We start from the raw sequence: 26,020 nt of genomic DNA on the forward strand, positions 1-26,020 counted from the left end.
ATTGTTTCTCTTTCCTTCCTTATTCCAATCACTCTATCCTTCATGCTTGTCAAATCTCCTGGGATCTGACTGAGGCAATGAATTCAATAGCGCTCTACAACAATGCCCGGTATATAGAATGTACTCTTTCATTTTTAAATAAATGCTTGTTGAATTAGTTCATTTATTTTAATACTTTAAGACTATTTGGAACCTAAGACATTCATCATAATTCTAATACCTGCTATTCTTCATCCCATCAACAATAATACATAAAATACTAAATGACTGATATGAACATAATTAGAAACCTTTCATACTTCCTTTAAACCTCTATTTCTATGATTTCACAGAAATTAGCAATAGTTGTTTTGATTTTCCAAATGCATGATGAAAATTATAAAATATTCATTAAAGAGTAAACAAAGCCTTATGGGTTGGTGATAAGAACTGTCTGACTTTTAGAATTGAGGGACAGGTGGTTAACGGTGGTAGAAACATCAGGGCTCACCCAACAGCCCACATCCTCTCCCGTGTTTCCGGTTTCCCTGGCATTAGGCTGGGACCGTGTAACTGGTTCTGGCCAGTGCGCTGTGAACAGAAGTGATGTGCCACACTTCTCGTCTAAAGTACATAAGGGTGGCTACGAGTTCCCCACGTTCTTCTCCCTGCTCTGGAATCAAGGTGTTCAGACGTGGCCATTACGAGTCAGAAGCCTGACTCCCTTAGCCACCCCATGGCAGTCAGTTGCCCTGACTCACACTGGATTTTACATGAATGAAAAATAAACTTTGGTTGTGTTAGCCCACTGACATTTTTGGATTTATCTGCATCCACAACAAAGCTTAGCCTCATATTACTAGTCTACTGTTCTTTTTATTTGTTTTTTTAAACTGTCTTTATTTTCACAATGCTTGGGGTTACTGAGATTCTGTTAAGGGTGATGGAAAAATTGGGAACGGTTAGTAATGATGGCTGAACAGCACGATGAACGTAATCAATGTCCCTGAGCTGTACATGTGAAGACCGCAGAAATGGCAAATGTTTTGTTACCTATATATTTACCACAATAAAAATTTTTTAAAAATTTGTTTTATTTTAACTAATACAATTTTAATGTTTATAAGGGCAAGTAAAGGTTACGTCCTTTCAGTAAAACTCCACATAAAATGCCAGGGTTGGAACACAGGAAAGCAGGTGGGAAGAGAAAGAAGGGAACTGGTTTTATAATTAATATCACTTAACTTATAAATATATAGCATTTACAAGAAATCAAGAAGCTGATCAAAGGTTAAGAAGGCTTTCTGGCAAAAGGCAATCACAGCCCAGCCCGCAGGCTCACAGTCACAAGTAGACAGGTCTTAGCTCAAAGTAATTATAACTGCCAAGTAATTACAGGTTTCAAGGAAGCTCTTATACAGTTTCTAGAAAAGTGAACAGAAATGAGGACATGCTTTCCAAGATGTAAAGCTGCTTTTTAATTAAAGGATGTAGTTAAAAATAGAGAGACATTCAGCTCAATAAATATTTACTGAATGCCTTATATCTTTAGAGTTTGAAGTTTGAACTAACTAAACAGCAACTGATAATAGCTAAACCATGAGATGATACTCATCTATACTTAAAAAAAAAACAAACTAGGTAACTAATATTTCACTTAAATAACTCTTCTCAAACTACAAGGTTAACTATACATTGTATATATATATATGTGGCCCTGGTGGTGCAGTGGCAGTTGGAACCCACCAGCCACCCCACAGGAGAAAGATGTGGCAGTCTCCTAACATAAGGATTTACAGCCTTGGAAGCCCTATGGGGCGGTTCTGTTTTGTCCTATAGGGTCTCTGTGAGTTGGGATAGACTCTGTGGCAACTGGTTTTACATACACAGACACAGACACTTATTTTTATGCAAATAATTTACCCCTTCTAGGTTTGTTTGCCAACTGTGCCCTCCCCCTACAAGGTATTTTCATAAACGTTCCATGCTAACCTTTTTTTACAGCAACACGTAAAAAAAAGTTGGCATAGCGACGTTTATGAAAATACCTCGCAGGGGAAGGGAGTGGTTGGCAAACAAACATAGAAGGTGTGCATTATTTGGGTAAAAATACAGTAGTTAAAATATATAGTTAACTCTACTACATGAGGAAACCCGGGTGGTACAGTGGTTAAGGGCTACAGCTGCTAACCGAAAGTCAGCAGTTCCATCCACCAGGTGCTCCTTGGAAACCCTATCAGGCAATTCTACTCTGTCCGGTAAGGTTGCTATGAGTCAAAATCCACTTGACAGCAACAGGCTTGGTTTGGTTTTAGATACTACATGATTTTAATAAATGTTCTCTATTCGAAAGGCTTTAACCTTAATAAAGTCAACTGTCATCTACTTCAAGAACTTAAATCACTAACATAGCAACAACTAAAATGGTAGGTATAAAATTAGGGCAGAAATGACATAGTTTCTAGTTCTAATGTTTTTAAAGTATGATCCATAGGCCACCTGGTGGGTTTTTAAAAAATGCATTTTCTTGGGCCCTAGCCCAGACCAACAAAAATCAAAATCTCTAGAGGTAGGGCCTGGAATTTTTTATTTTAGATGAGTTCCACATAATTCTTGCGTATACTAGCTTGGAGAACTATCTCCTACCACACGCATCTTCAAAATCCAGTGTAACATATGGCAAACATCACTGCTGCGACAAAATGTTTGCTTAAGACAAAAACTACTAGATAAACGTATTACCAAAAAAAAAAGAAAAAGGATCCAAAAGTTTTTCCTTAACTGAGATCAGCCATGATAACAACAAGAAGACTCTATCATTGTTTTAAAAGCTTACACATATTTTAAGAACTATACATACGGGATCAACCTGACAACAGCAAATCGAGACATTAGACAGGAACCGTAGGGGGCACTGAGTTTATGCTAATGAGGGAGGAACAACTCAGAAAAGAAGGGGGAGAATGGCTGCACAACTGGAAGAATTTAATTAATGTCACTAAATCGTACATTGAAACTGTTGAATTAGTGTATGTTTTGCTGTGTATATTCTCAACAACTTATAAAATTTAGGAAGAAAAACATGTATACGTTTTACTTTGTGGCATAGTTTCCTTACCTTCTGTTGTCTTTCCAGTCTCCCACCTCAAGTTCCAAAGTGCCCTGGAAGTGTCGAGTATGCAAAACAGGCATCAGTCCACCAAGTGTATGGAGGTGCCCACACAAATAAGCTGTAGCTGAACTAACCAATGAAAAATAAATGGAATAAATGATAAAGGCTAACTTGGGATGCCAAATTAATAAAAATGCCTCTTCAGGAAAGCAAGGTATGTACAGCAACATGAGTGAATTAAAAACAATTCATTTCAATTTTAGAAGCCTGTCTAACCTCATTATTGACCGGATTCCTGGTGATGAAGACAGGATAGTAGATGTTGTAAAATGTCCAAACCAAATAGTGTGGTTGCTCCAACTACTTTCCTTGGCAAGTAATAAAAGCTCTTCCATTTGTTTCTGAAATGGGAGGAAAATGGCAGGTCTTTAATTAAGACTCAGGCTGAAATCTAATCTTAGGCTTGGTCAACAGATTAAATAATTCCCCTGAAGTTTTATAATACAGGCAGTTCCCGGGCTATGAACTCCGATTTATGGAAAACTCATATTAAAGAGGGGACTGCCATAAAGTCTATCCTATTAAAAATTTGAGTTGAATACATACAATGGTTCGTAATAACATGCACGCCCTACCCTCATGAAAACACTGCACGGTTTGGAAGTGTTTCGTAAGTGTTTTATATGCACAGAAAGGTAAAGCATATACCATATACCAAGACAAACATTTGACTAACTGACGTTAAATAAGAACTGTATGTGCCTGTTCCAACTTACCTACAAATTTGACGTAAAGACAGAGTTAGGAAGGGATCTTATTCGTAACCCAGGGACTGCCTGTAATTATATTGGGTCTGGGGCTTGAACTCTACTTATTAATGACTTGTGTGGACCTCTATAAATTTCAAACTGTTTTCATACATTATAATTTATTTAATTCTAATAACAGCTCTCTTCAATAAGGCAGTTATTATCCCCATTTGATAGAGAAGGAAACTGAGAAATAAAGAAATCACCACTAATCTTTTCAGCCCTGTATACAACACTGCAATTAGTAACGTGGATGCTGAAACTGAACTTCTGAGACAAAATGTACACGTGTCCACGGAAGGACTTGTACCCATTGTTCACAGCAGCTCTGCTTGTAGAACAGTGAAAAACTGGACACCATCAGCAAGTTGCTGCATGTCCATACTACAAAATACCACTTGGCAATCAAAAGGGAGGAACTACTGATATATTCAACAACACGGATGAATCTCTGCAGTGCTGTGAATTGCTTTTAAGTGGCCTTTGTAGCCATGGTCTCTCAATTCCCACAAAATAATTTGCTACGACTATGCAAATAAAATATATGAAACTCTTAAACAGGGACTGGACAGTGACTGTGCAAATAAGGTGCCTGTGGCCTACAAAGGGGACTGGTCAGTTCTGCCATCCCTCTAGCTTAAAAAAAAAGCCAGTTTCACTAAGGTTGAGGACGACCTCACTACCATCAAGAAGAACCAGGAGAAGAGCACATCATTTGATCCTGGGGTCCCCGTGCTGAGAAACTCCTAGACCCAGGATGCAGAAAGCTATGACACTGGAGGCAGCATGAGACAGCAGCAGCACAGGACCAGCAGATGGCTACAGTGGGCTTCCCAACCCACAGTGCAAGAGAGCTGAGTACCTTTGGTCAGGAAGCTTCCTAGGGGAATGGGGTGCTTCCAGGCACTTATTGGAGCTGCTAAAGAGCTTTAACACTTGCCCAAGCAGGGCAGAGGCTGAGAGCAAGGCCTGCCTGCCTTCAGTAGAAATTTATTCCGTATGGAATAAATCGCCATAGTTGGAAAGGTTGGAAGCTGTCCTGACTGACGAACTGTATGCTGTCTTCCGAGTTATTCTTGATACTTCCAGGTTGATCCTGATCCCGAGCTGTAACCTGTTACTTCCCTAATAAACCCCATAATTGTATGTTCTCTAAGTTTTGTGTGGCCGTTGCAAGGAATTATTGAACCCAGCAGAGAAGCAGAAAGTGCTGTGGGGAGGATGGCTGCTGTCAGAACTGGTAAAAAGGTTGGAGAATGTAGGTATGTCTGATCTCCACCTCACAGGGATCAGCTTTGGGCTGATGGTGATCCTCTCTCTTCCTCCTGAATTTAGGCGAGGTCTGACACCACCATATTACAATCTCAGAAACATTACACTGAGCAAGAGTAAAAGAAGCCAGACATAAGAATGTATACTGTATGATCTCATTTATATAAAATTCTAGAACAAGCAAAACTAATCTATAATGATAGAAACTAGTGGTTCCCTGGGACTGGGAGTGAAGACTGCAAAGCAGTACAATGGAACTTTCTGGGGTGATGGAAACATTCTGTCCTGATTGTGGTGATGGTTATACCAGGGTATACGTTATACGTTTGTCAAAACTCTTCCAACTATACATGTAAAACCAGTGTGCTTTATTGTATGGAAATCATACATCATAACGTTGGTTTCAAAAAATAACTTGCAAAAATATAAATATGCATTAGTATTTATCTGTAAAGTGCTTATAGCAATAAATCCCTCGGCCCTACCCTCAGGGTTTCTAATTTGGTGAGTCTGGGGTGGGGCCTGGGAATTTGAATTTTATAAGACTGTATCTAGTTGATTTCCATGCAGATGATCCTTGAATTATACCTTAAAAAAATACTGTTCATATATATATATATTCTAAGGAGTAGGATTTAAAATAATAACTCTGTCTAAAGATTCTTGGTAGGCAGGAAACAAAATACACCTTCACTAAATAAAACACCTAATACAACACAACGCACTTGACAATACTCTGCTTACTTGATTTCAGGTTCCTCTGAACGCTCGTATCACTCTGAACCTCCTTCCAAAAAACCAAACCCACTGCCGTCAAGTCGATTCCAACTCATAGCAACCCTATAGGACAGAGTAGAACTGCCCCGTAGAGTTTCCAAGGAGCACCTGGCGGATTCGAACTGCTGACCTTTTGGTTAATAGCTGTAGCTCTTAATCACTACGCCACCAGGGCTTCCGAACCTCTTTCAGCACTTAGCAAATTCTGCCCTTTGGGATAGTTATTTCTGTCAGTACAGGCCTTATACCCCACCACTAGTTTAAATACTCTAAAAGGCCAGGGACTTGATTTTATCACCTTTGTATCCTCATATATGGGCACCTGCTCATTCGCTATTTAATGACTTAGCATTTGTTGCACCAAGAAATAATGAAAGGTTCTTGATGTGACTTTCCAGACAGTTTTCACTTATCCTTGCCATACTTTAAAAGAAACATATGTACTTCAATAGTTGCCCATCTCTTATAAAATAGATCATTAGTTAGAAATGGCAGTTACAGGGATTTAGGAATATACAACGCAGTACATAAAGCTTTGTGCCCTGCACCTTGCAAAGTGGATCCTGTCCTTAGTACATACTAAATAAATTTCTACTGAATAAATAAAAAATGTGAGGTACTACTTCCTAGATTTTGAGACAAGAACAACGATAGCAATAATAGCGTTGAAAAAGCCAGTAACTTCTTTTAGCCATACCTGTAACCACAGTAAAAGTTTTCTCAAGCATTTCTAAATAAGAACTTGTTTCCCTAGGATAACTTTAAGTGATCTACATGTACTGGAGAAAAAATAAAACAGATAAGCTACAAAAGGAAGTAAGATTTTTACTGTACCTCATTTAAAATTCCAAAGAAATTGTAGGGTCTCTTAGGTCCTGGACTGAGGGTGGCATCCACACAGATGAAAGAATAGTTGCCAAAGGGAGTACGATGGACATAGTGGAAAGAGCCATCCTTATGTACAGCAGAGTACTTCCTAAAAAAAAAAAAAAAAAGGAGTAGAGCTTTAGTGCAATCATAAAAAGATAGAACGGATGGGAGAAAAATGTGGAACAGAACTCAAATTCTTAAAAAAATCCAGGCTTACTGAGACTAGAAGACTCCTCAAGACTGTCGCCCTGAGATACGCTTTAAAATTTAAACTGAAATTATCTCTCGAGGTCATCTGTTAGCTAAAAACAGATTGGTTCATAAAATAAAGAATATTACCTGTGAGTAATGAGCTCCTTTAAAAAAATCATCTACAGGAGACCAAATGGTCACAAATTACCCTAAAGCAAAGATAAGAAGGTAAGGGGGCAGGGAAACTAGAGTACTGGAAATGGTACAACCAGAATGGAATGAGGATGCATTGTGAAAAATGTAACCAATATCACTGAGTAATTTGTGTAGAAATTGTTACGTTAACAATTCTGATTGTTAAGTAGAATTTAATTTGCTGTGTAAACTTTAATCTTAAACACGATAAAGTATTATTTAAAAGGAAAAAACAGACTGAATCCCAGTTCTTTCCCTAAAAGCACAATAGATTTAGCCTACCTTTGGAAGGAAAATTTACTGATCTATAGCAGCCCCTGGGTGCTGCGAACAGTTAAGCAGCAATCAGAAGCACAATGAATAAACTGACGAAATTTTAGATTTTCTCTCCTTTTAAAATATTCTCCTAAAAACTTATGCAAATTAAATCATCAATGACCAAACACAAGGTGACCAAGTAAAGCAGAGAAGCAGGAAAGCTACTCCAGGCATTCCACTAAACATTCAAAAAGGGAGGAATAAGATTCCAGTGAAATGGTACTTATTCCTCATTAAAAAATAGAGTGAGGCAATACAAGGAAGGTCAGCCCAATTGGACTGGACTAAAAGCAAAGAGGTTTCCGGGATAAAATGAATGCTTCAAAGGTCAGCGGAGCAGGGGCGGGGGTCTGGGGAACATGGTTTGAGGGGACTTCTAAGTCAACTGGCAAAATAATTCTATTATGAAAACATTCTGCATCCCACTTTGAAATGTGGCGTCTGGGGTCCTAAATGCTAACAAGTGGCCATCTAAGATGCATCAATTGGTCTCAACCCACCTGGAGCAAAGGAAAATGAAGAACACCAAGGTCACACGACAACTAGGAGCCCAAGAGACAGAAAGGGCCACATGAACCAGAGACCTACATCATCCTGAGACCAGAAGAACTAGTTGGTGCCCGGCCACAATCGATGACTGCTCTGACAGGGAGCACAACAGAGAACCCCTGAGGGAGCAGGAGATCAGTGGGATGCAGACCCCAAATTCTCATAAAAAGACCATACTTAATGGTCTGACTGAGACTAGAGGAATCCCGGCGGCCATGCTCCCCAGACCTTCTGTCGGCACAGGACAGGAACCATCCCCGAAGACAACTCATCAGACATGAAAGGGACTGGTCATCGGGTGGGAGAGAGATGCTGATGAAGAGTGAGCTAATTAAATCAGGTGGACACCGGAGGGTGTGTTGGCAACTCTTGACTGGAGGGGGGATGGGAAGATAGAGAGGGAAGCTGGCAAAATTGTCACGAAAGGAGAGACTGAAAGGGCTGACTCAATAGGGGGAGAGCAAGTGGGAGAAGGGAGTAAGATGTATGTAAACTTACATGTGACAGACTGATTGGAATTGTAAATGTTCACTTGAAGCTTAATAAAAGTTAATTAAAAAAAAAAAAAAGGACTTTGCAAGAAAGGTTAAAAAAAAAAAAAATAGAGTGAGGGCCTGCTCAGAGGCTGGCAGAGTTCTTGGTGTAGTGAGGTACAATAGGTCTTTATTCTTCAAACAGGGCTACCGGTACCAGCTGCCACTGAGTAGATTCTGACTCATGGCAGCCCCGTGTGTATCACAGCAGAACTGTGTTCCATAGGGTTTTCAATGGCTGATTTTTTGGAAGTAAACTGCCAGGCCTTTCTTCTGAGGCACCTCTGGGTGGACTCAAACCTCCAACCTTTCAGTTAACAGCCAAGTGTGTTAATGTTTGCACCATCTAGGGTAAAACAGGACTAAACCTAACCCCAACCCACTGTTGTCAAGTTGATTCAGACTCATAGCGACCCCATAGGGTTTCCAAGGCTGAAAATCTCTTCAGGAGCAGACTGCCACACCTTTCTCCTGAGGAGTAGCTGGTGGTTTCAAACTGCCAGCCTTTCAGTTAGCAGTCAATCGCTTTAACCACTGCGCCACCAGGGCTCCTTAGTCAGAGCCCAAGTATTCTTTGAAAATGTCTCTTAACTATTCCCACAATGCCCATCAAAGATGCAAACTGTTAATAGGAAGTGAAAGGAGACTTCTCCTCTGTCCTCTTCCTTTCTCACATTAATGAAAAAGGGCAGTCTCCTCCTCCAAGTTACAGCAGCTCTAATTACATACATTCAGTTAGTCAACCAGTGCTTTTCGACCTATCATCCTCACACTGACCCCACACTGTCCCCACATCCATGACCCTCATCCAGAGGAACACATCTTCTATCCATTTCAGGCCCTTCCCATATGGTGACTGGACTGTTATCACAGGACTCTTCTATTTATTCTCTATAACTACCATCTCTCCCCCGCCCGCCTTTTTACCCTATCTTTTTTCTCTATTGTCACGAGATTGCCTTTTATAAGATACTGTTTTCATTATGTTACTTGTCTCCTTAAGAACTTATACTGGATTATGAACTCATCACATCTAAACTTCTATCCTACTCTTGTAACTTAAGACCTCCAGAAATTGGCTCGAAAAACCCTATCCATGGAATCTGGAAGGCATTATGCTGAGTGAAATTAGTCAGTTGCAAAAGGACAAATGTTGTATAAGACCACTATCATAAGAACTCAAGAAATAGTTTAAACACAGAAGAAAATATTCTTTGATGGTTACGAGGGTGGGGAAGGAGGGAGGGAAAGGGGCATTCACTAATTAGATCGTAGATAAGAACTATTTTAGCTGAACGGAAGGACAGCACACAATACAGTAGAGGTCAGCACAACTGGACTAAACCAAAAGCAAAGAAGTTTTCTGAATAAACTGAATGCTTCGAAGGCCAGTGTAGCAGGGGCAGGGGTTTGGGGACCCTGGTTTCAGGGGGCATCTATGTCAATTGGCATGAGAAAATGTATTAAGAAAACATTCTGCACCCCACTTTGGTGAGTGGCATCTGGGGTCTTAAACACTATCAACAGCCATCTAAGATACATCAATTGGTCTCAACCCAGCTAGAGCAAGGGATAATGAAGAACACCAAAGCCACAAGGTAATTATGTGCCCAAGAGACAGAAAGGGCCCACATAAATCAGAGCCAACATTAGCCTGAGACCAGAAGAACTAGATGGTGCCCAGCTACAACCGATGACTGCCCTGACAGGGAACACAATAGAGAATCCCTGATGGAGCAGGAGAACAGTGGGATGCAGACCTCAATTTCTAGTAAAAAGACCACACGTAATGGTCTGACGGAGACTAGAAGGACCCCTGAGATCATTGTCCCCAGACCTTCTGTTAGCCCAAGACTGGAACCATTCCCAAAGCCAACTCTTCAGACAGGGATGGGACTGGACTATAAGACAGAAAATGATACTGGTGAGGAGTGAGCATCTTGGCTCAGGTAGACACATGAGACTATGTGGGCAGCTCCTGTCTGGAGGGGAGATGAAAGGGCAGAGGGGGACAGGAGCTGGCTGAATGGACATGGGGAATACAGGGTGGAGAGGAGTGTGCTGTCTTGTTAGGGGGAGGGCTACTAGGAGTACATAGTAAGGTGTATATAAATTTTTGTATGAGAGACTGACTTGATTTGTAAACTTTCACTTAAAGCACAATAAATAAATTTTAAAAAGGACAAAAAAAAAAAAACCTATCCAGTGTCATAGCAGTGCTCAACATGAACCTCCATTCTGGTGATAAGTTTCCTTACTGCCCCCAACAGCTGATTCTAACCCTCTGTTCATGCTGATCCTTTTGCCTAAAATATGCTCTTCAGCATCTCTTCTCCAAATGCTGCACATCTTTTAAGGCTCGATGTAGTTTTCACTTCTTTCATAGTCTTCTCGGAGTTCACCCCATGCCGATTTCTGCCTTTACTCATTTCTCGTTGTGATCACGGTGTACACCATGTAACCTAGCATTTCATCAGCCATTCCTTCATTTTCTCTTCTAGTTGTTCCCTAAACAATTCTTATCTCCCTAACTGGACTAAGGCAGAGACCGTATTTTTTTAATATCAGCTCCTCTGTCTCTCATGGTATCTAACCAGTAAAGGGCTCTCAGTAACATTTGCGACGTGATTGACTGGCAATGCAGAACGAAGCTACTGAATACCCTGGAACTGAAAGTGAAGTTACCATCAAAGCAAGAATGCCAGTTCATTTAAACTAGGGAACTGTTTTCTAACTCTGAGCTCCCAGCCTTTTTCACAACCATGACACATAAAGATAATTTTTTATATTTTAATGGCATCTTGGAATGAAAGGACAATGTAACCTGGGGTGACCAGCTGGCCTCTCCAGCCACCCCAGAAGCTGAGGGGGAATCAGTATCTCAGCATTCTTAAAACCCATTAACCTCAGCACACTGACTGACAAGCTCTGATTGAAGCAAGAGAAAAAAAATCTGTATGCAATATTAAAAGTACGATTAGTCAACAAAAAGCATTAAGCTGTATGAAATAAAAAGGACTAAAGAAAAAGTCCAAATAAACAAAAAGAATCGAATCTGTCACAAAAAAGGAAGCCTCCTTTTCTAAACTAACAGAGGTAATTTGTAGAAATTTTATCCGTTAAAAAACGTTTTCATTCATTCATTGAATCGACTGCACCCTCCTTGTAACACGGACTCTACGTAGTTGTCGGTCTTGTCCATTACAGTACCTGTAATAATTCTCGACACTCTCCAGACTTGGAATGTTGAATGCATCTGTATTAAAAAGGAAAAGCAAACATGTTAATGCCTAGAAAAAAAAAAAAATGACAATTCTTTCTATAACACACTTTAAATGGCAAAATGGAAATCAATTAGATTGATAATTTTTAAAATTTGACAGTTTAACAGAATTCAGATTATCTGGAAACTTATTTTAGGCACCTAGTGCACTGGGGAAAAACAGATACTTTGAATTAGTACTATTTGGAATAAAGCAACTTGGAGTTATAAGATTGGACTGTTGCCATTACTGTTGTTTTAATTGTGTAATTTTGGATGCTAGCAAGGAGTGGATTCATGCCTGATGTATGGATCCAGATGAAGTACTTCTGAAGAACCTACCACTTGGATAACAGGGTTAGTGCCAGTCTCAAGTCTTAAAGACTCAGCGGGAAAGGGGTTATGTAATGGTAAGTAGGAAGGTTAAGGACATCCTAGAACACTTAGCTAGAAATATAGTATCATATAGTTTGATTGCCTGGTTGCAATAGCTAAAATTGTTTATCACCTTTGATTTCTAAGAACCCACTACATTTTCAATAACCTTAGAAATTAAGCTGTAAATCCAATTTAGGCCAAAAGAAATATTAACATGTCTGCAGTCCTCATGCGTAACAGAACAACTCTGGGTTATAGTTAAATCTTAATAAAGATTAGTTCCCTCCCCTGTCTTAACTTCATATATAAACACATACCACAATCATTTATGCCTATACGAATCAAACTACATTACCGTGAACTGCAAGAGACTACCCAAAATGTTTGGTCACAAGAGTCTTCTTGATATTCATTACTTGAAATAAGAGGTCAGTAGATTCTTGGAAATCATTTTTAATATACACAGATTTGGTATTTGTTGCAAAACAACTTGACCTATACTACTAATTAGAATCGGGGAAAAATGGAAATGTAAATGGACCAGAGAAAGTTATAAGCTAGATATCCTATTTTTAACTTTCCCAGCTGTTTAGAACTATTTACAAAGAGGGTATTTTCTGATCAAGCCAACAGCTGTGTAGGTAGGATTATCATTTAAAATCATAGCTTAAAAAAAAATCAGCACTCATCAGCAATGAATTATCAAATGAAGTACTTTATTAACCAATGAGAAAGTCAACCTTTATAAAATAAACAAACTGATCTACCATCAGGACTCAGAGAAGAGTTCAATTCCTTACTGAAGCAACAATGAAAATCTAAAAAATGGTATTATCCATTTCTCTGCCCATGCATATGGGATTTGCTGGCATACTTTAATTTTAATTTTTTAAGTTACATACAGCAGAATTCACTTTGTGGTGTACCGTTCTGTGGATTTTGGCAAATAGCTGTGTATGTACCACCACAATCAAGACACTGAACAGTTCCATCACCCAAAAAATTCCCTCATGGTGCTTCTCTGTAGTCAGCTTCTCCTCCCATCCCCGCTCCTGGCAACCACAATCTGTTCTCTGCCAATAGTTGCGCCTTTTCCAGAATGTCATATAAACGAAATCATATAGTATGGAGACTTCTGAGTTTGGCTTCTTCCACTTAGCAAAATGTATATTTATTCTAAACATCTGCCTGCATGGATTTTTTTGTTTGTTTTGTTTTTTATTGTGATAAGCACATATGTAACAAAACATTTGCCATTCCAACAGTCTTTACACGTACGATTCAGTGACACAGTGCTCATCACGTTCTGCAGCCATCACCACGATTCACCTCCAACTTTTTCCATCGCCCTTAAGAGAAGCTCAGTGTCTTCCCACCCCTCTCAATCAGCTGCCCTCCCGTGGTAGCCACTAGTAATTTCAGACCTATATACACCTGTCTGTTTTAGATCCTTCAGATAAGTGGAATCATACAACATTTGTCCTTTTGTGACCGACTTATTTCACTCATCGTGATCTGAATGGGTTTTGATGGAAGCTTTTCTTCAATGTAATGAAGAAAGGACCATACAAACTCTCACCTCAAAGGCTAACAGTGGCATTTGAAGTTTTTAAATCATATAACTGTGTTTCAGAGTTGTGGCCTTCAGTATGTCTTAGAAACCTGTTTCAACGTCCCATTTTATAATTTTACAATTGAAATTGGAAAATCTGAGTTTCAAAAGGAAAAAAAAAAAAGTCTGGCTCTTGACTTTTACCATGATTTCCTTTGATATCCAGCCACTTGGTTTTTTCCATGACCCGTGTCTTCTTTAGAATACCCTGGTAAGTTTGCCATTCTACCTCATGCTGCCTGGATCCCAACTTGTCCTTTGTTTTGGCATCGGTCAGGTCTCCTGTAGATTTAAATAAGAACTGAATCACAACACAAAATAAACTCCAGGGAGGGTCAAATATAAAAATGCACACTGAAGGTAGATACTTCAAGTACTCAACATGCATAAACATCACCCCTTATTCATCCATCTATGTGTAAAACAAGCCATCTAAAATAACAAGATTTTCTCAGCAAGGGCTTTAACTGTTTGTTACAGGTTAGCAAGCTCCTATTTAACCTTCTGTTTAGATGTGGGCTGTGAAAAAATATCTTTAAAGAAGCAGTACAAAACGCATCATGAGATTCTGGTAAAATGAAAACCTTTTATAAGAGATTCCATCGCTTTGGGCAGGTTTCTAATATCTATGGCAAGCTTATTTTCCAAACCCAAAATCAGGATGTGTGATCTGACCAAGTATTATTTTTATAGCAAGAAGCAATCTGGAAGATGTAGTTTGGGCAATGAAATAAATTTCTAGGCAATGAGACAGAACAGTTGCACTTGGGGTTCTTCCATACAATGAGGACTGATACTCCATCGTATTAGCAGGAGTGTTTTAGTAGGGTGGGTGGGAAATGAGTTCCCAGTAGACAAGATAAATGCAATGCTCCTTTAGCTTCCTCTCCTCCAACACAGTTTGGGGGCAAATGGTGAGGGGCTTGAAGAGTCTAGGGAACCCAGCCACAAAAGTACCAAAGAATGAAGAAAAAGTGTGGCATCACTTAAAGCCTCAAACAATTGACAATATAACATTGACTAAATATGCAGTGAAAATCCTAGTAGCTTAGTGGTTAAGTGCTATGGCTGCTAACCAAAAGGTCAGCAGTTGGAATCCACCAGGTGCTCCTTGGAAACTACTCTGTCCTATAGGGTCACTATGAGTGGAAATTGAAACTATGGCAGCAGGTTTGTTTTTTTTTCTTTTTTGTTTAATAATGTAAAGAAATTGGAAAAGTTAGCAAAAGGAGAAAAGTTTTGATTTGTGGTTAAAGAGCTTTCCCTAATTCTCAAATCCAAAACAACTGCAACAACAATCAGATACAAATATGGCAGACAGCACTCGACAAGAGAATCACCAACCTTGCATTTACTGTGCTGACAAAACTTTGTTATGGCAAACCATTCGGCCTGCATCTTGACTCAGTTAACCACAAGCAGAGGGAATTACAACGTCCCATGTCCTCTACCTCACAGGGCTCACCTGGGGCTGTGGGTCCCCAAAGTGAAAGCTGCAGCCCTGGCTAGCATTCTACCATCCGGAGCCACAGAAGACAAGACAGCAGGGCAATCCACCCTACCTGTTGCTAGGACGAGAGCTGGTTGAATGATGTCAATAGTTTCAGAACAGAACTTCTCTAAGTCTACCGCTCTGCCTCGATCGTGAAACCTGCTCAAGTGAAGGTCGGATATCTGCCGAAAGCAGGTATTAAACAGAGATAATCTGAGTCAGGAAGAAAGAAGCAGCGTTGGCAGGGGCGGCCAAGCGGCTGTCTAGCGAGGAAAGAAAAACGGCAAGAAAAAATGCATCGACCACCCTCCCCCGACCCCAGGGAAGGCCAGAGCAGGGGCAGGGCCAGGACTAGACAGACGCGAGCTGCAACCTGACCCAGGCCCCCAGCCGGGAGGTTTGCGGGGCCACAGACAAGCGCAGTGGCGCCCCCCAGAAACCGCCCGGGGCCTCACGTCTCCGTGCCGCCCTGCACCCCCGCCGTGCTCCCCGCGCGTCACCTGCAGACCCCAGAAGATGTTGTTGCCTCGGGGGCCCGGCGCGGGGTGCGGGCTCCAGGGGCGCCGGGGCTGGGGCCGTGCCGCGGGCGGGCCGGCCAGGCCGTAGTGTTCCACGAGCACGGCCGCCAGCGCCGCGGCCGCCAGCCCTGCGACCACCCTCAGCACCAGCGCTGCGGCCATGCCGCCCGCCGCCGGCCTGCCGGGGCGCGGCCCTGGCTGCTCTGCGGCGGCGCCGATGCGGCGCTGCGCCCCCGGGAGCCGCTCTGGCCACACTTCCGAACTCGATGGTCTCGGGCCCGGCCGGAAGCAGCCGCGGCTGAGGCGACCAGGGCCTGCCGTGCGACGCTCGCCCGCCGTCGCGGACGCCCGCGCCTGCCCCGGCACCTGCCCACCTCCCGCGGCCCGCCTCTGCGGGCTTCGTTTGCAAATGTGATGCAGGTGATGAAAAGGACAAGGCCAATCGCAATTGCCCAGTGGTGGCAGGGAAGGCGCCCGGGACTGGGTCCTGCCTCCGCCTTCGTCAAACATTCCTGACCTCCGTCGATTGCTTTCCTTACCTGCAAAACGACTTCATGATACCTCCCGCTCATCCTTCGCAGGGCTGCTGTGGCAATCACTGTGTATGAAGGCGCCTTATTAATTGCTGTGCAGACATGACAGGTGGCCTTCTCTGGCCTCCTATTACTAACAATGTGCCTCCATAGATTTTCTATAGATGAAATCCATGTTGTGTGTGGTTCTTTTTCCCTTAACTTGATTTCATACGCACTTGGTTACACGCTATTTCCAACATGGTGGTATACCATTCATTTAATAAACAGTAAATGTAGACCTGGGATGGAGGCCTGGTGGTGCGGTGCTTAAAGCGTTGACTGCTAACCAAAAGGTCAGCGGTTTCATTCCACCAGCCGCTCCGTTGTAAACCCTGTGGGGCAGTCCTACTCTGTCCTATAGGGTCGCTATGAGTTGCAATTGACTCTATGGCAGTAGGTTTGTTTTTTTTGGCTGACCAGGGACAGGAGAATTAGATTCAAACCCTGCCCGTAATTTATCTACCAAACCAAGCGGACTGCCGCATCTTTCTCCGGCGGAGCGGCTGGTAGGTTCAAACGCCGAGCTTTTGGTTGGCAGCCGAGCGCTTTAACCAACGCACCACCACGGCTCCTAATTTAGCCAACCATTCCCTTTTTGTTGAATTTCTGCATTGTTTATCATCATTTGTTCTTGTTCTGAATAAATATTGCATGAAAATGCTTTTATTCAAGAAGGTTTTTTTGGGGGGGGATATGTTGCCAGCTGTGAAATTATGCCAATTTCAATTCATTAAATACTTTTTGAGCACGTTTGGAGTGCAAGACATTGATCTAAACAGAAAATATACAGAAACACAAAGGTAAATAGCTAAAGAACCATAGTTTTCCTCACCTTCTTAGGAGCTTCTGTTAGGAAAATACACAAATAAGTTTAATATAAGAATATGTCATTTGTCACAAGAAATAACCAGATGGCCTGGGGAGGGGGGTTAAAGCTGGGAGAGATCACACCTTTGGAGAAAATCAAGAATCAAGGATGGGTGTTATTTCTTAATGGCAGAGATGGGGGTAGAATAAGGAGAAGTACTTTCCCCGGGGACCTAACATGAACCAAAGCATCAAGGTAAGCGAATGCAGCACAGGTTCTGGAAACAGAGAGTACTTCAGTTTGGTGGTTTGGGTTATGCCTAGAGGAACAACGGTAAGTACAGCAGACCCTTGGTTTGAGCTTTATCATGAAAAAAAAAAAAAAAAAATCCATTGCCGTCGAGTCAGTTCTGACTCATAGCAATCCTATGAGACAGAGCAGAATTGCCCCATAGGGTTTTCCAAGGACCAGCTGGTAGATGGAAACTGCCAACCTTTTGGTTAGCAGCTATCTCTTAACCACTGGGCCGCCAGGGCCCCATATCACGAAAGGCCTCTATAAATGCCAACAGTGAAGACAACAGAGCTCTGCTTTGGTAGATGGATCTGGCAACAGCACAGACAGGTGACTGGACAGAAGAAAAGTGTGGCAGAGAATCCTTTAGAAGGATATTGCAATAATCCAGGTATCCAGTATGAAACAAAGGCATGAACAAAGGGGATGGCAGGGTGTGCCACTAAGATGAGAAAGGAAGGGTCAGATGTAAAAAATCTCGTAAAGGCAGAAATGGGCAGAGCTTGACAACTGATTGGATATTAGAGGGAAGAAAGAGTTAAAGGATGGTGCCAAAGTGTGGCACTACTACTACTACTGAGGGACTACAGTGTGTGTGTGGGAAGCGCTGTTCACATTAATAAACTTGTTGCTTTTGTCTAGTTCAGCACCACTAGAAAACATCTAAATGGATACTTTAAGCCAGCTTTGAAATATATGGTTAAGATGATCCAATTTAAGGCAGACAATGTGACATGGAAAATGCATTTGGAGAGGCCTTATAGGAACCTCAAAGATGAAGTCATTTTCCAGAAATGAGGTACAAGAGACTGAGTGATGGCATCTCAGACAGAGAAACATAAAGTCACAAAGGACAGCAGTCTGAATTACAGACACTGAGTTGCAACCAAACCACTTCTGTCGTGGTGCTCAAAATGATTAGAAATAGGAATTTAGTTAATGATGGCCTGTAATACTCCAGGAAAATACTAGTTAGATCAGCTCATCACTACAACTTAGCACAAAAGGTGCCTCTCAGTTCCTGACGTCAAAGAAAGGTAAACAGATATTTTATTGTTTCATGAAGGAAGCAGACAGCAACATCATGAAAGCAAACTTTCCTAGAACTAAGGTCAAAGGAGAATTTCTTACCTGGACATTTAACAATACATGCTGTCATCAGCAGCTGTGAATTGAACTATGTGAGGCTCACAAACAGGAGATGTAGAAACAGTTTTACATCACCATTTCTTATACTAACCTTGTTAAAGATCCAAGAATGTATTTTTGGTTTGTCTACAAAGTCATTTCTATAGAGGATCAAAGCAATGTAATCGAAATAGGTAAATTTTTAATTTTTAAAATTTTAATTGTAACAACAAATGAGCTGGGTAAAGGGTGTACTATTCTTATTTTTGCTACTTTTATGTGATTTTGGAATTATATCCAAATAAAAAATGTTTTAACATAAATAATTTTAAATAGCTCTATGTTTAATCCTTTGAAGAGCTGCCAGACTGTTTTCCAAAGCAGCTGTACTGTTTTACATTTTTCCAGTGGACTACGTTGGGACCATAGTTTACTGATCCTCAGTCTAAGGTGACTACTTTCTTGCACAACATATTTGCCTGCAGCGATGAACGATCTTGATATTTCTGAAAGTCTGGTTTTCCAACTCAACCTCAAACTCCTCACCAGTCGCCTATACTCTCATGGGTACTTTTAAACCCTTTGAGTATTGATTGAGTCCTTTTTATTTTTCAAAAGCAACCTCTCCCAGAGCCTTCTGACCTCTTCCAAACTGGTCTGTTATATTTGCCATGTCTGGTGTAGCTGCTCTCCTAGTATCTGCCTTCATTCCATACCTAGGGATTCCTTTTGCCTTTTATCTGTTAGAAATACCGTGTTTCTTGTATTTATCCTACTCAGCTAACCTTCAGTTTTATCACAGGTTTTGTTTAACCTTGTCTCTTGGTGCCTAGCAAACTGTGCTCAATCAATCAATAAAATTAAAAAGAAGAAGATGCTTGGTGCTCAAACTATCATGGGCCCAGCCTGGGTCATCTTCCCAGAATTTACTCAGATCCTGATTTAAAAAAATTAATTTGTTCACGTCTGTTTCATCTGTTCACCAAACCACTTGAACCCCAGGATTGGTGTCATCTACCGCAAGCTGTGGCATATAACTCCTGCTGCACATTTATGGAGAAATGGACAAGGATTCACTTTCTCTCTCTTCAAACTAGATTTTAACCTTAGTGGGTTCAGCCATTTCCCATATGTCTGAAACAAAATGAATTTTAGACTCAAAGTGTGCTGAGCAGTTAGTCTCATCCCACCCCAGTCACTTGCCCATCTTCATTCCCCTAACCACTCTATGAAGATCATGCTCCCTGGAGCTGTATGGATCTTGATTCACATCCTGACTGACTCAATCTCTTCCCAGTTGTGTAATCTTAGTGAATCTCTTAATCTCTCTTCTCTTTTTCCATACCTCTTCCCCCTCAACCAAGGCTGAAATGCCACTATGGTTGACCGCCTTAATGGATAGCCTCCTTTAACCAGAAGTGTCCCGTAAATGAAACTTTTGGATCCAGGGTTGAGACTGAATTTAAGAACCAAGTCTATTTATGACCCTGAGATTAAGTCTGACTCAATCTGAACTGGCCATCTGCGTTTCACTCCAGAAATGACTTCTCAACTTTGGAAATCCTCCCCTCTAAAATGGAGCTGACCCCCCCAAACCTAGGTCTCCAAGCCAGGACTGATTCCTCCTAAACTACAACTGAAGCCTCCTTCCCTGACTACTTCGTCACAGTTCCAGAGCTTTCCCACTCTACTGTTGTTAGGTGCCATTGAGTAAGTTCTGACTTATAGCAACCATATGTGCAACAGAACAAAACACTGCCCGGTCCTGTGCCATCCTCACAATCTTTGCTACAAATAAGCCCATTGTTGCAGCCACTGTGTCAAACTATCTCGTGGAGGGTCTTCCTCTTTTTCACTGACCCTCTACTTTACCAAGCATCCTATACGTATAGTTTTATATTTATCCAAGTTCTACCCACACATAGTTTATTTTCTCAACTTCCTTAACTAGTAATTAAAAAAAATATGTATTTGTTTTTCCCATAATCTAAGACAAATTCATTTTATCATCCAAGAGCTTGGGACTTGGGACCTGGCCATGACTCTCTTTTACGGGCTTTCAGGTCTTGACAGTCTGTACTATTGAACCAGGAGATGTCCCTCACTGAACAGGGGAAAGCATAGGGCTCAAAGAGTAACAAATTAGAGAGGGCGATAAGATAGAACATGAAAAACTGTATCATAAAACTGTATTATATGTATCAATTAGTCATCTTTCAGTTTCAAAGGAATACCAGGGGCTCACAGATTCTGCAGGAGGCACAGGAAAGCTTGGAAAGCAAGCAGAAGCCCAAGGAACTTCAGAGGACCAAGAAACAGGAGGCACATTTGTGAGGAGCATCTGGGGTCTTAAAAGCCTGTAAGCAACCCTCTAAGATACTTCACTGGTCTCACCCCTTTGGGAGCAAGAAAGAACGAAGAAAACTGAAGACACAAGAGAAAGATTAGTCCAAAGGACTAACAGACCACAACTACCATGGCCCTCCACCAGTCTGAGTCCAATACAACTAGATGGTACCCAGCTATCCTCACTGACTGCTCTGACAGGAATCACAATAGAGGGTCCCAGACAGAGCTGGCGAGAAATGTAGAACAAAATTATAACTCATAAAAAAAGACCAGACTTATTGGCCTGACACACACTGGAGAAATCCCGAGAGTACAGCCCCCGGATACTCTTTTAGCTTAGTAATGAAGTCACTCCTGAGGTTCACCCCTCACCCAAAGATTACAGGAAAAAAAAAAAAAAAACCCAAATCCATTGCCATTGAGTCTATTCCAACTCATAGGGACCCTATAAGACAGAGTAGAACTGCCTCATAGGGTTTCCAAGGAGCGCCTAATGGATTTGAACTGCTGACCTTTTTGGTTAGCAGCTGTAGCTCTTACCCAGTTTACCACCAGGGTTTCCAGCCAAAGATTAGACAGGCCCATAAAATCAAATGAGACCAAAGGGGCACAACAGCCCAGGGACACAGACTAGAAGGCAGGAGGGGACAGGAAAGAAGGTAATAGGGAACCCAAGGTCGAGAAGTTAGAGTGTTGACATGTCGTGGGGTTGTTAACCAATGTCACAAAACGTGTACTAACTTTAATGAGAAGCTAGTTTGTTCTGTAAACCATCTGAAGTGCAATAAAAAGAAAGGAACAAACAAATGGGGCACAACTAACTTTCTTAGCAAGAACAGTCTGAAAGGACAAGACTTCCCACAATGGAAGGACCACACCCCTCCCCAACTAAAAAAGTGTCATTGGATGCAGGACAGTCAGAAAAAACAAAAATGTCCACAGTACCTAGCTTGTACTGAACTCCAGGCACTTCACTGAACAAAGCCAGGCTGTGTGCTAAGCGTGTTAGGTGGAGTGTCTCACCGAATCATCACAACCATCACTTAAGGAAAACAGTCTTGTTAACAGAAATGAGGAGAACAAGCCTCAGGTTAATTTGCCTAAAGTCAGACAGCCAGCATGTGGTAAAAAAAAAGAAATTCAAATGCAGTAAATTTCATCCCAGAGGTTAGGTACATAGCTACTAGTGCCTCCATGAGGAGTGTAAAAATAAAAACTTATACTATCCAGACTTGCTGGAGCCTAACAATTCAAAGGTCGAAACTACCCCAAACTTAAGGAATTAACCCACTCAGGAATAACTAAGAGACCTTGGGTTCACTGCCCTGTGACCCATAAAGTGTGCTATGCCAAAAGTAATAATTCCTCAGGTCATCCTGATGATTGTCATAACAGACCACATGATTGCCAACTGCTACATGTTACTTGAACACACTTTGCCCTATTTTAACAATGGTAAACCCTAAGTTTTTCACTTCCTTGTTCTTGCTGTATAAACCCTTGACTTTTTTCCTGTTGCTGGAGCAACTTTTCACTTTGTTTGGATGCTGCCTATTATGAACTGAATTATGTCCCCCAAAAATGTGTGTATGTGTGGTTGTCCTCCATTCTGTGATTGTAACTTTATGTTAAGAGGATTAGGGTGGGATTGTAACACCACCCTTACTCAAGTCACCTCCCTGATAGAGTCAATGTAAAGGCAGTTTCCCTGGGGTGTGGCCTGCACACAGAGAGCAAGCAGAGAGTTGGGGACCTCAAACCACTAAGAAAGCAGCACCAGGAGCAGAGTGCATCCTTTGGACCTGGGTCCTTGCACTTGAGAAGCTCCTTGGCCAGGGGCAGACTGATGACAAGGAATCTTCCTCCAGAGCCAACAGAGAAAGCCTTCCCCTGGAGCTGACATCCTGAATTTGGACTTGTAACCTACTAGACTGCGAGAGAATAAATTTTTTGTTAAAAGCCATCCAATTGTGGTATTTCCGTTATAGCAGCACTAGGTAACTAAGATACTACCCAATTCATGAATCATTTGTTCCTGCTCAAATAAACTAATGAATTTAAAATTTGCCTCAATCTTTGAAATTTTCTTTTTGACAGGAGGGAAAGAAAAACTGGAAAATACAGTTAAATAGAAAATAAAGATTTCCAAAATTATGCAACCCAGGGATAACAGAGTAATGTTTTGGTGATTATTATTCCTCATTAAATACATAGGTGTATTTTTATCTCATAAAAATAGAATCATACTGTTTTAGTAGCTTGCTTTTTTTACCCAACAATGTATCATGAAAATCTTCCCAAAGCAATAAGAATGGCTCTACAACAGTGGTTCTTAAACTTTGTGGTCTCAGGGGCCCTTTCCAATCTTAAAAAATCTTCTCTTTATATAGGGTCGCTATAGGTCAAAATCAACTCGACGGCACTGGGTTTTTTTTTTTTTTTTTTGGTTATGTGGGTTATATCTATGGATATTTACCAAACTAGAAATAAAAACTAATAAATTTAAAAATATTTATTAATTGAAAATATCAATAATAACCCAATACAAGTTAACATAAATAACATCTTAAAATGAAAAATAACTGTTTTCTAAAACAAAACAAAAAAATATTGAAAAGTGTAGCAATGTTTTACATTTCTGCAAACTAATGTCTGGCTTAATTGAAGACAGCAGGATTCTCATATTTGCTTTTGCATTCAGTATATTTTAATGTGTTGTTTTTGTTGAAGTATACAAAGAAAAAAATCTGGCCTCGCACAGATACATAGAGGAGAGAGGCGCATTTTAACAGCCTTTTTAGATGATCGTGGATATTCTTTTTTGATACTACACCAGAACTTGACAAGTTGTTTCTTAAAGAACAGTTACAATGAGGAGCCTGAAACCGTATCAGTAAATTTTTTGTACTCTTTGATATTGAATTCCGTAGGTCTACTTAGCACTTCGAATGGCTCTTTTAACCATGGAGAATTTTGTAATATCCTGCATTGGTCATCTGGAAGATACTGATTCGGTGAGTCAGTTATATAGATCTTCTAAATGTCGATACATTTCATTACAATATGTATACATGTTGTTGTTGTGTGCCACTTAGTCAATTCCAACTCATAGCAACCCAATAGGACAGAGTATAACTGCTCCATAGGGTTTCCTAAGCTGTAATCTGCCCCATAGGGTTTCCTAAACTGTAATCTTTACAGGAGCAGACTGCCAGGTCTTTTCCTCTTAGGAGCTGCGGGTGGGTTTAAACTGCCAACCTTTCAGTTAGCAGTCGAGTATTTAACCATGTGAGCGTGTGTGTTATGTGCTAACATTGTCACTGATCCCACTGGGATTTTTGTCAAGCTCACAATGGCAGATAGAAGTTTTCCACAATTCTAATTCTCACTTGAAAGCTCAAATTTGATCATAAACCCGCCGCCGTCAAGTCGATTCCAACTCATAGTGACCTTATAGGACAGGGTAGAACTGCCCCATAGTTTCCAAGAGGCGCCTGGTGGATTTGAACTGCCAACTCTTTGCTTAGCAGCCGTAGCAGTTAACCACTACGCTACCAGGGTTTCCAAATTTGATCACAGACAACACAAACTGTTAGTTTTCCTTCCATAGTACTTTGTTCATATTTGAGAAAATGTCTGCCAAATACAAAGTCTGAGTAATATAGTTAACCTGTCAGTTCTTTTACGTAAAATTGGTGTTCCATGAAAAAAGTGCTAGTTCAGCTTACAACTGGATTGCAGAAGTGCTTCTCTTCATGTCAACAATCACACTTCTGTACATGGCAAACAGGCTTTATATCTGTTTCCCATTTCAACATAAACAATGTTTTCTTTATTTCTTGGCTTACTAGTTTGGTTGTTTTTTTCACATTTTTATAAAAAGTCTTGGTTTGCGAAGAACTAGATGGTGCCCGGCTACAGCCAATGACTGCCCTGAAAGGGAACACATCAGAGAATCCCTGATGGAGCAGATGAACAGTGGGATGCAGACCTCGAATTCTTGTGAAAGTCACACTTAATGGTCTGACTGAGACTAGAAGGACCCTGGAGGTCATGGTCCCCGGACCTTCTGTTAGCCCAAGACTGGAACCATTCCCAAAGCCAACTCTTCTGACGGGGTTTAGACTGGACTATAAGACAGAAAATGTTACTGGTGAGGAGTGAGCTTCTTGTCTCAAGTAGGCACATGAGACTATGTGGGCACCTCCCGCCTGGAGGTGAGATGAGAAGGCAGAGGGGGCCAGGAGCCAGCTGCATGGACATGGGGTATACACGGTAGAGAGGAGGAGTGTGCTGTCTCATTAGCTGGAGAGCAACTAGAATAGCAAGGTGTATATAAGTTGTTATATTAGAGACTGACTTGATTTGTAAATTTTCACTTAAAGAACAATGAAAAAAAATTCTTGGTTTGAGATTTAATAAAATCAATTTTTACTGCTTTATCAAGGACATTCTAAGGGAAACCGGCTTTTTCCTTCTTTTTTTTTTTTAACTCCAAGTGCTTGGTGGTAAACAAAGTACTGACTACTGGTTTAGCTTTATGACTAGTTCAGTTTGGTGCCTTGATTTTGTGCTAAGGAGTCAGTGATTTTACCCACCATTGTTTTCACACCAATCAGAGCGAACACCAACACAGTTTAAAAAAAAAAAAAAAGGCAAATAACTTCTTTGTATTATTATAAAAATAGTTTTGATCTCACAGACTTCCTGAGTCTTGGGGATCCTCAGGGGATCTGTGGACCACACTTTGATAATCACTGTTGTACATTTTTATGGCTACAGAGTATTCCACTGTATGGGTAACTACAGTTTATTTAGTCAGTATTCTCTATTGTTAAGACATTTCCATTGTTTTTAACTTTTCTCCATTACCAACAATGATGTAGTTAAAACATCACTTGCATCCTGAATTACTTCTCTAGGAAAAAGTCTTAAAAAGAGAGTCACTGGGCCAAAGAATATGCATTTTCTACAAAGGCTTTTGACAATTGCCACACT

The 26,020-nt window shown here is 41.0% G+C and overlaps 1 protein-coding gene across 4 annotated transcripts in view; it reads right to left on the reverse strand.

Annotated features, from left to right (window-relative positions):
- The window catches only part of TMEM62 (transmembrane protein 62), a 36,000-nt gene extending 19,927 nt beyond the window's left edge, over positions 1-16,073 (reverse strand). For 2 of the 4 annotated variants that reach the window (XM_049898199.1, XM_049898198.1), the window contains exons 1-7: positions 15,851-16,073; positions 15,421-15,532; positions 14,003-14,140; positions 11,817-11,862; positions 6,784-6,925; positions 3,368-3,492; positions 3,098-3,220 (exon numbers count right to left, since the gene is read on the reverse strand). In XM_049898199.1, the coding sequence (XP_049754156.1) occupies positions 3,098-3,220; positions 3,368-3,492; positions 6,784-6,925; positions 11,817-11,862; positions 14,003-14,140; positions 15,421-15,532; positions 15,851-16,030 (866 nt within the window). In that variant the 5' untranslated portion in view covers positions 16,031-16,073. Of the gene's footprint in view, positions 1-3,097; positions 3,221-3,367; positions 3,493-6,783; positions 6,926-11,816; positions 11,863-14,002; positions 14,141-15,420; positions 15,564-15,850 lie in introns of all 4 variants that reach the window. The other 2 variants (XM_049898201.1, XM_049898200.1) reach the window with 2 other exon arrangements.
- Positions 16,074-26,020: the final 9,947 nt, after the last annotated feature.

This window comes from Elephas maximus, chromosome 10 (assembly GCF_024166365.1).
Source record: "Elephas maximus indicus isolate mEleMax1 chromosome 10, mEleMax1 primary haplotype, whole genome shotgun sequence".
NCBI lineage: Eukaryota > Metazoa > Chordata > Mammalia > Proboscidea > Elephantidae > Elephas > Elephas maximus.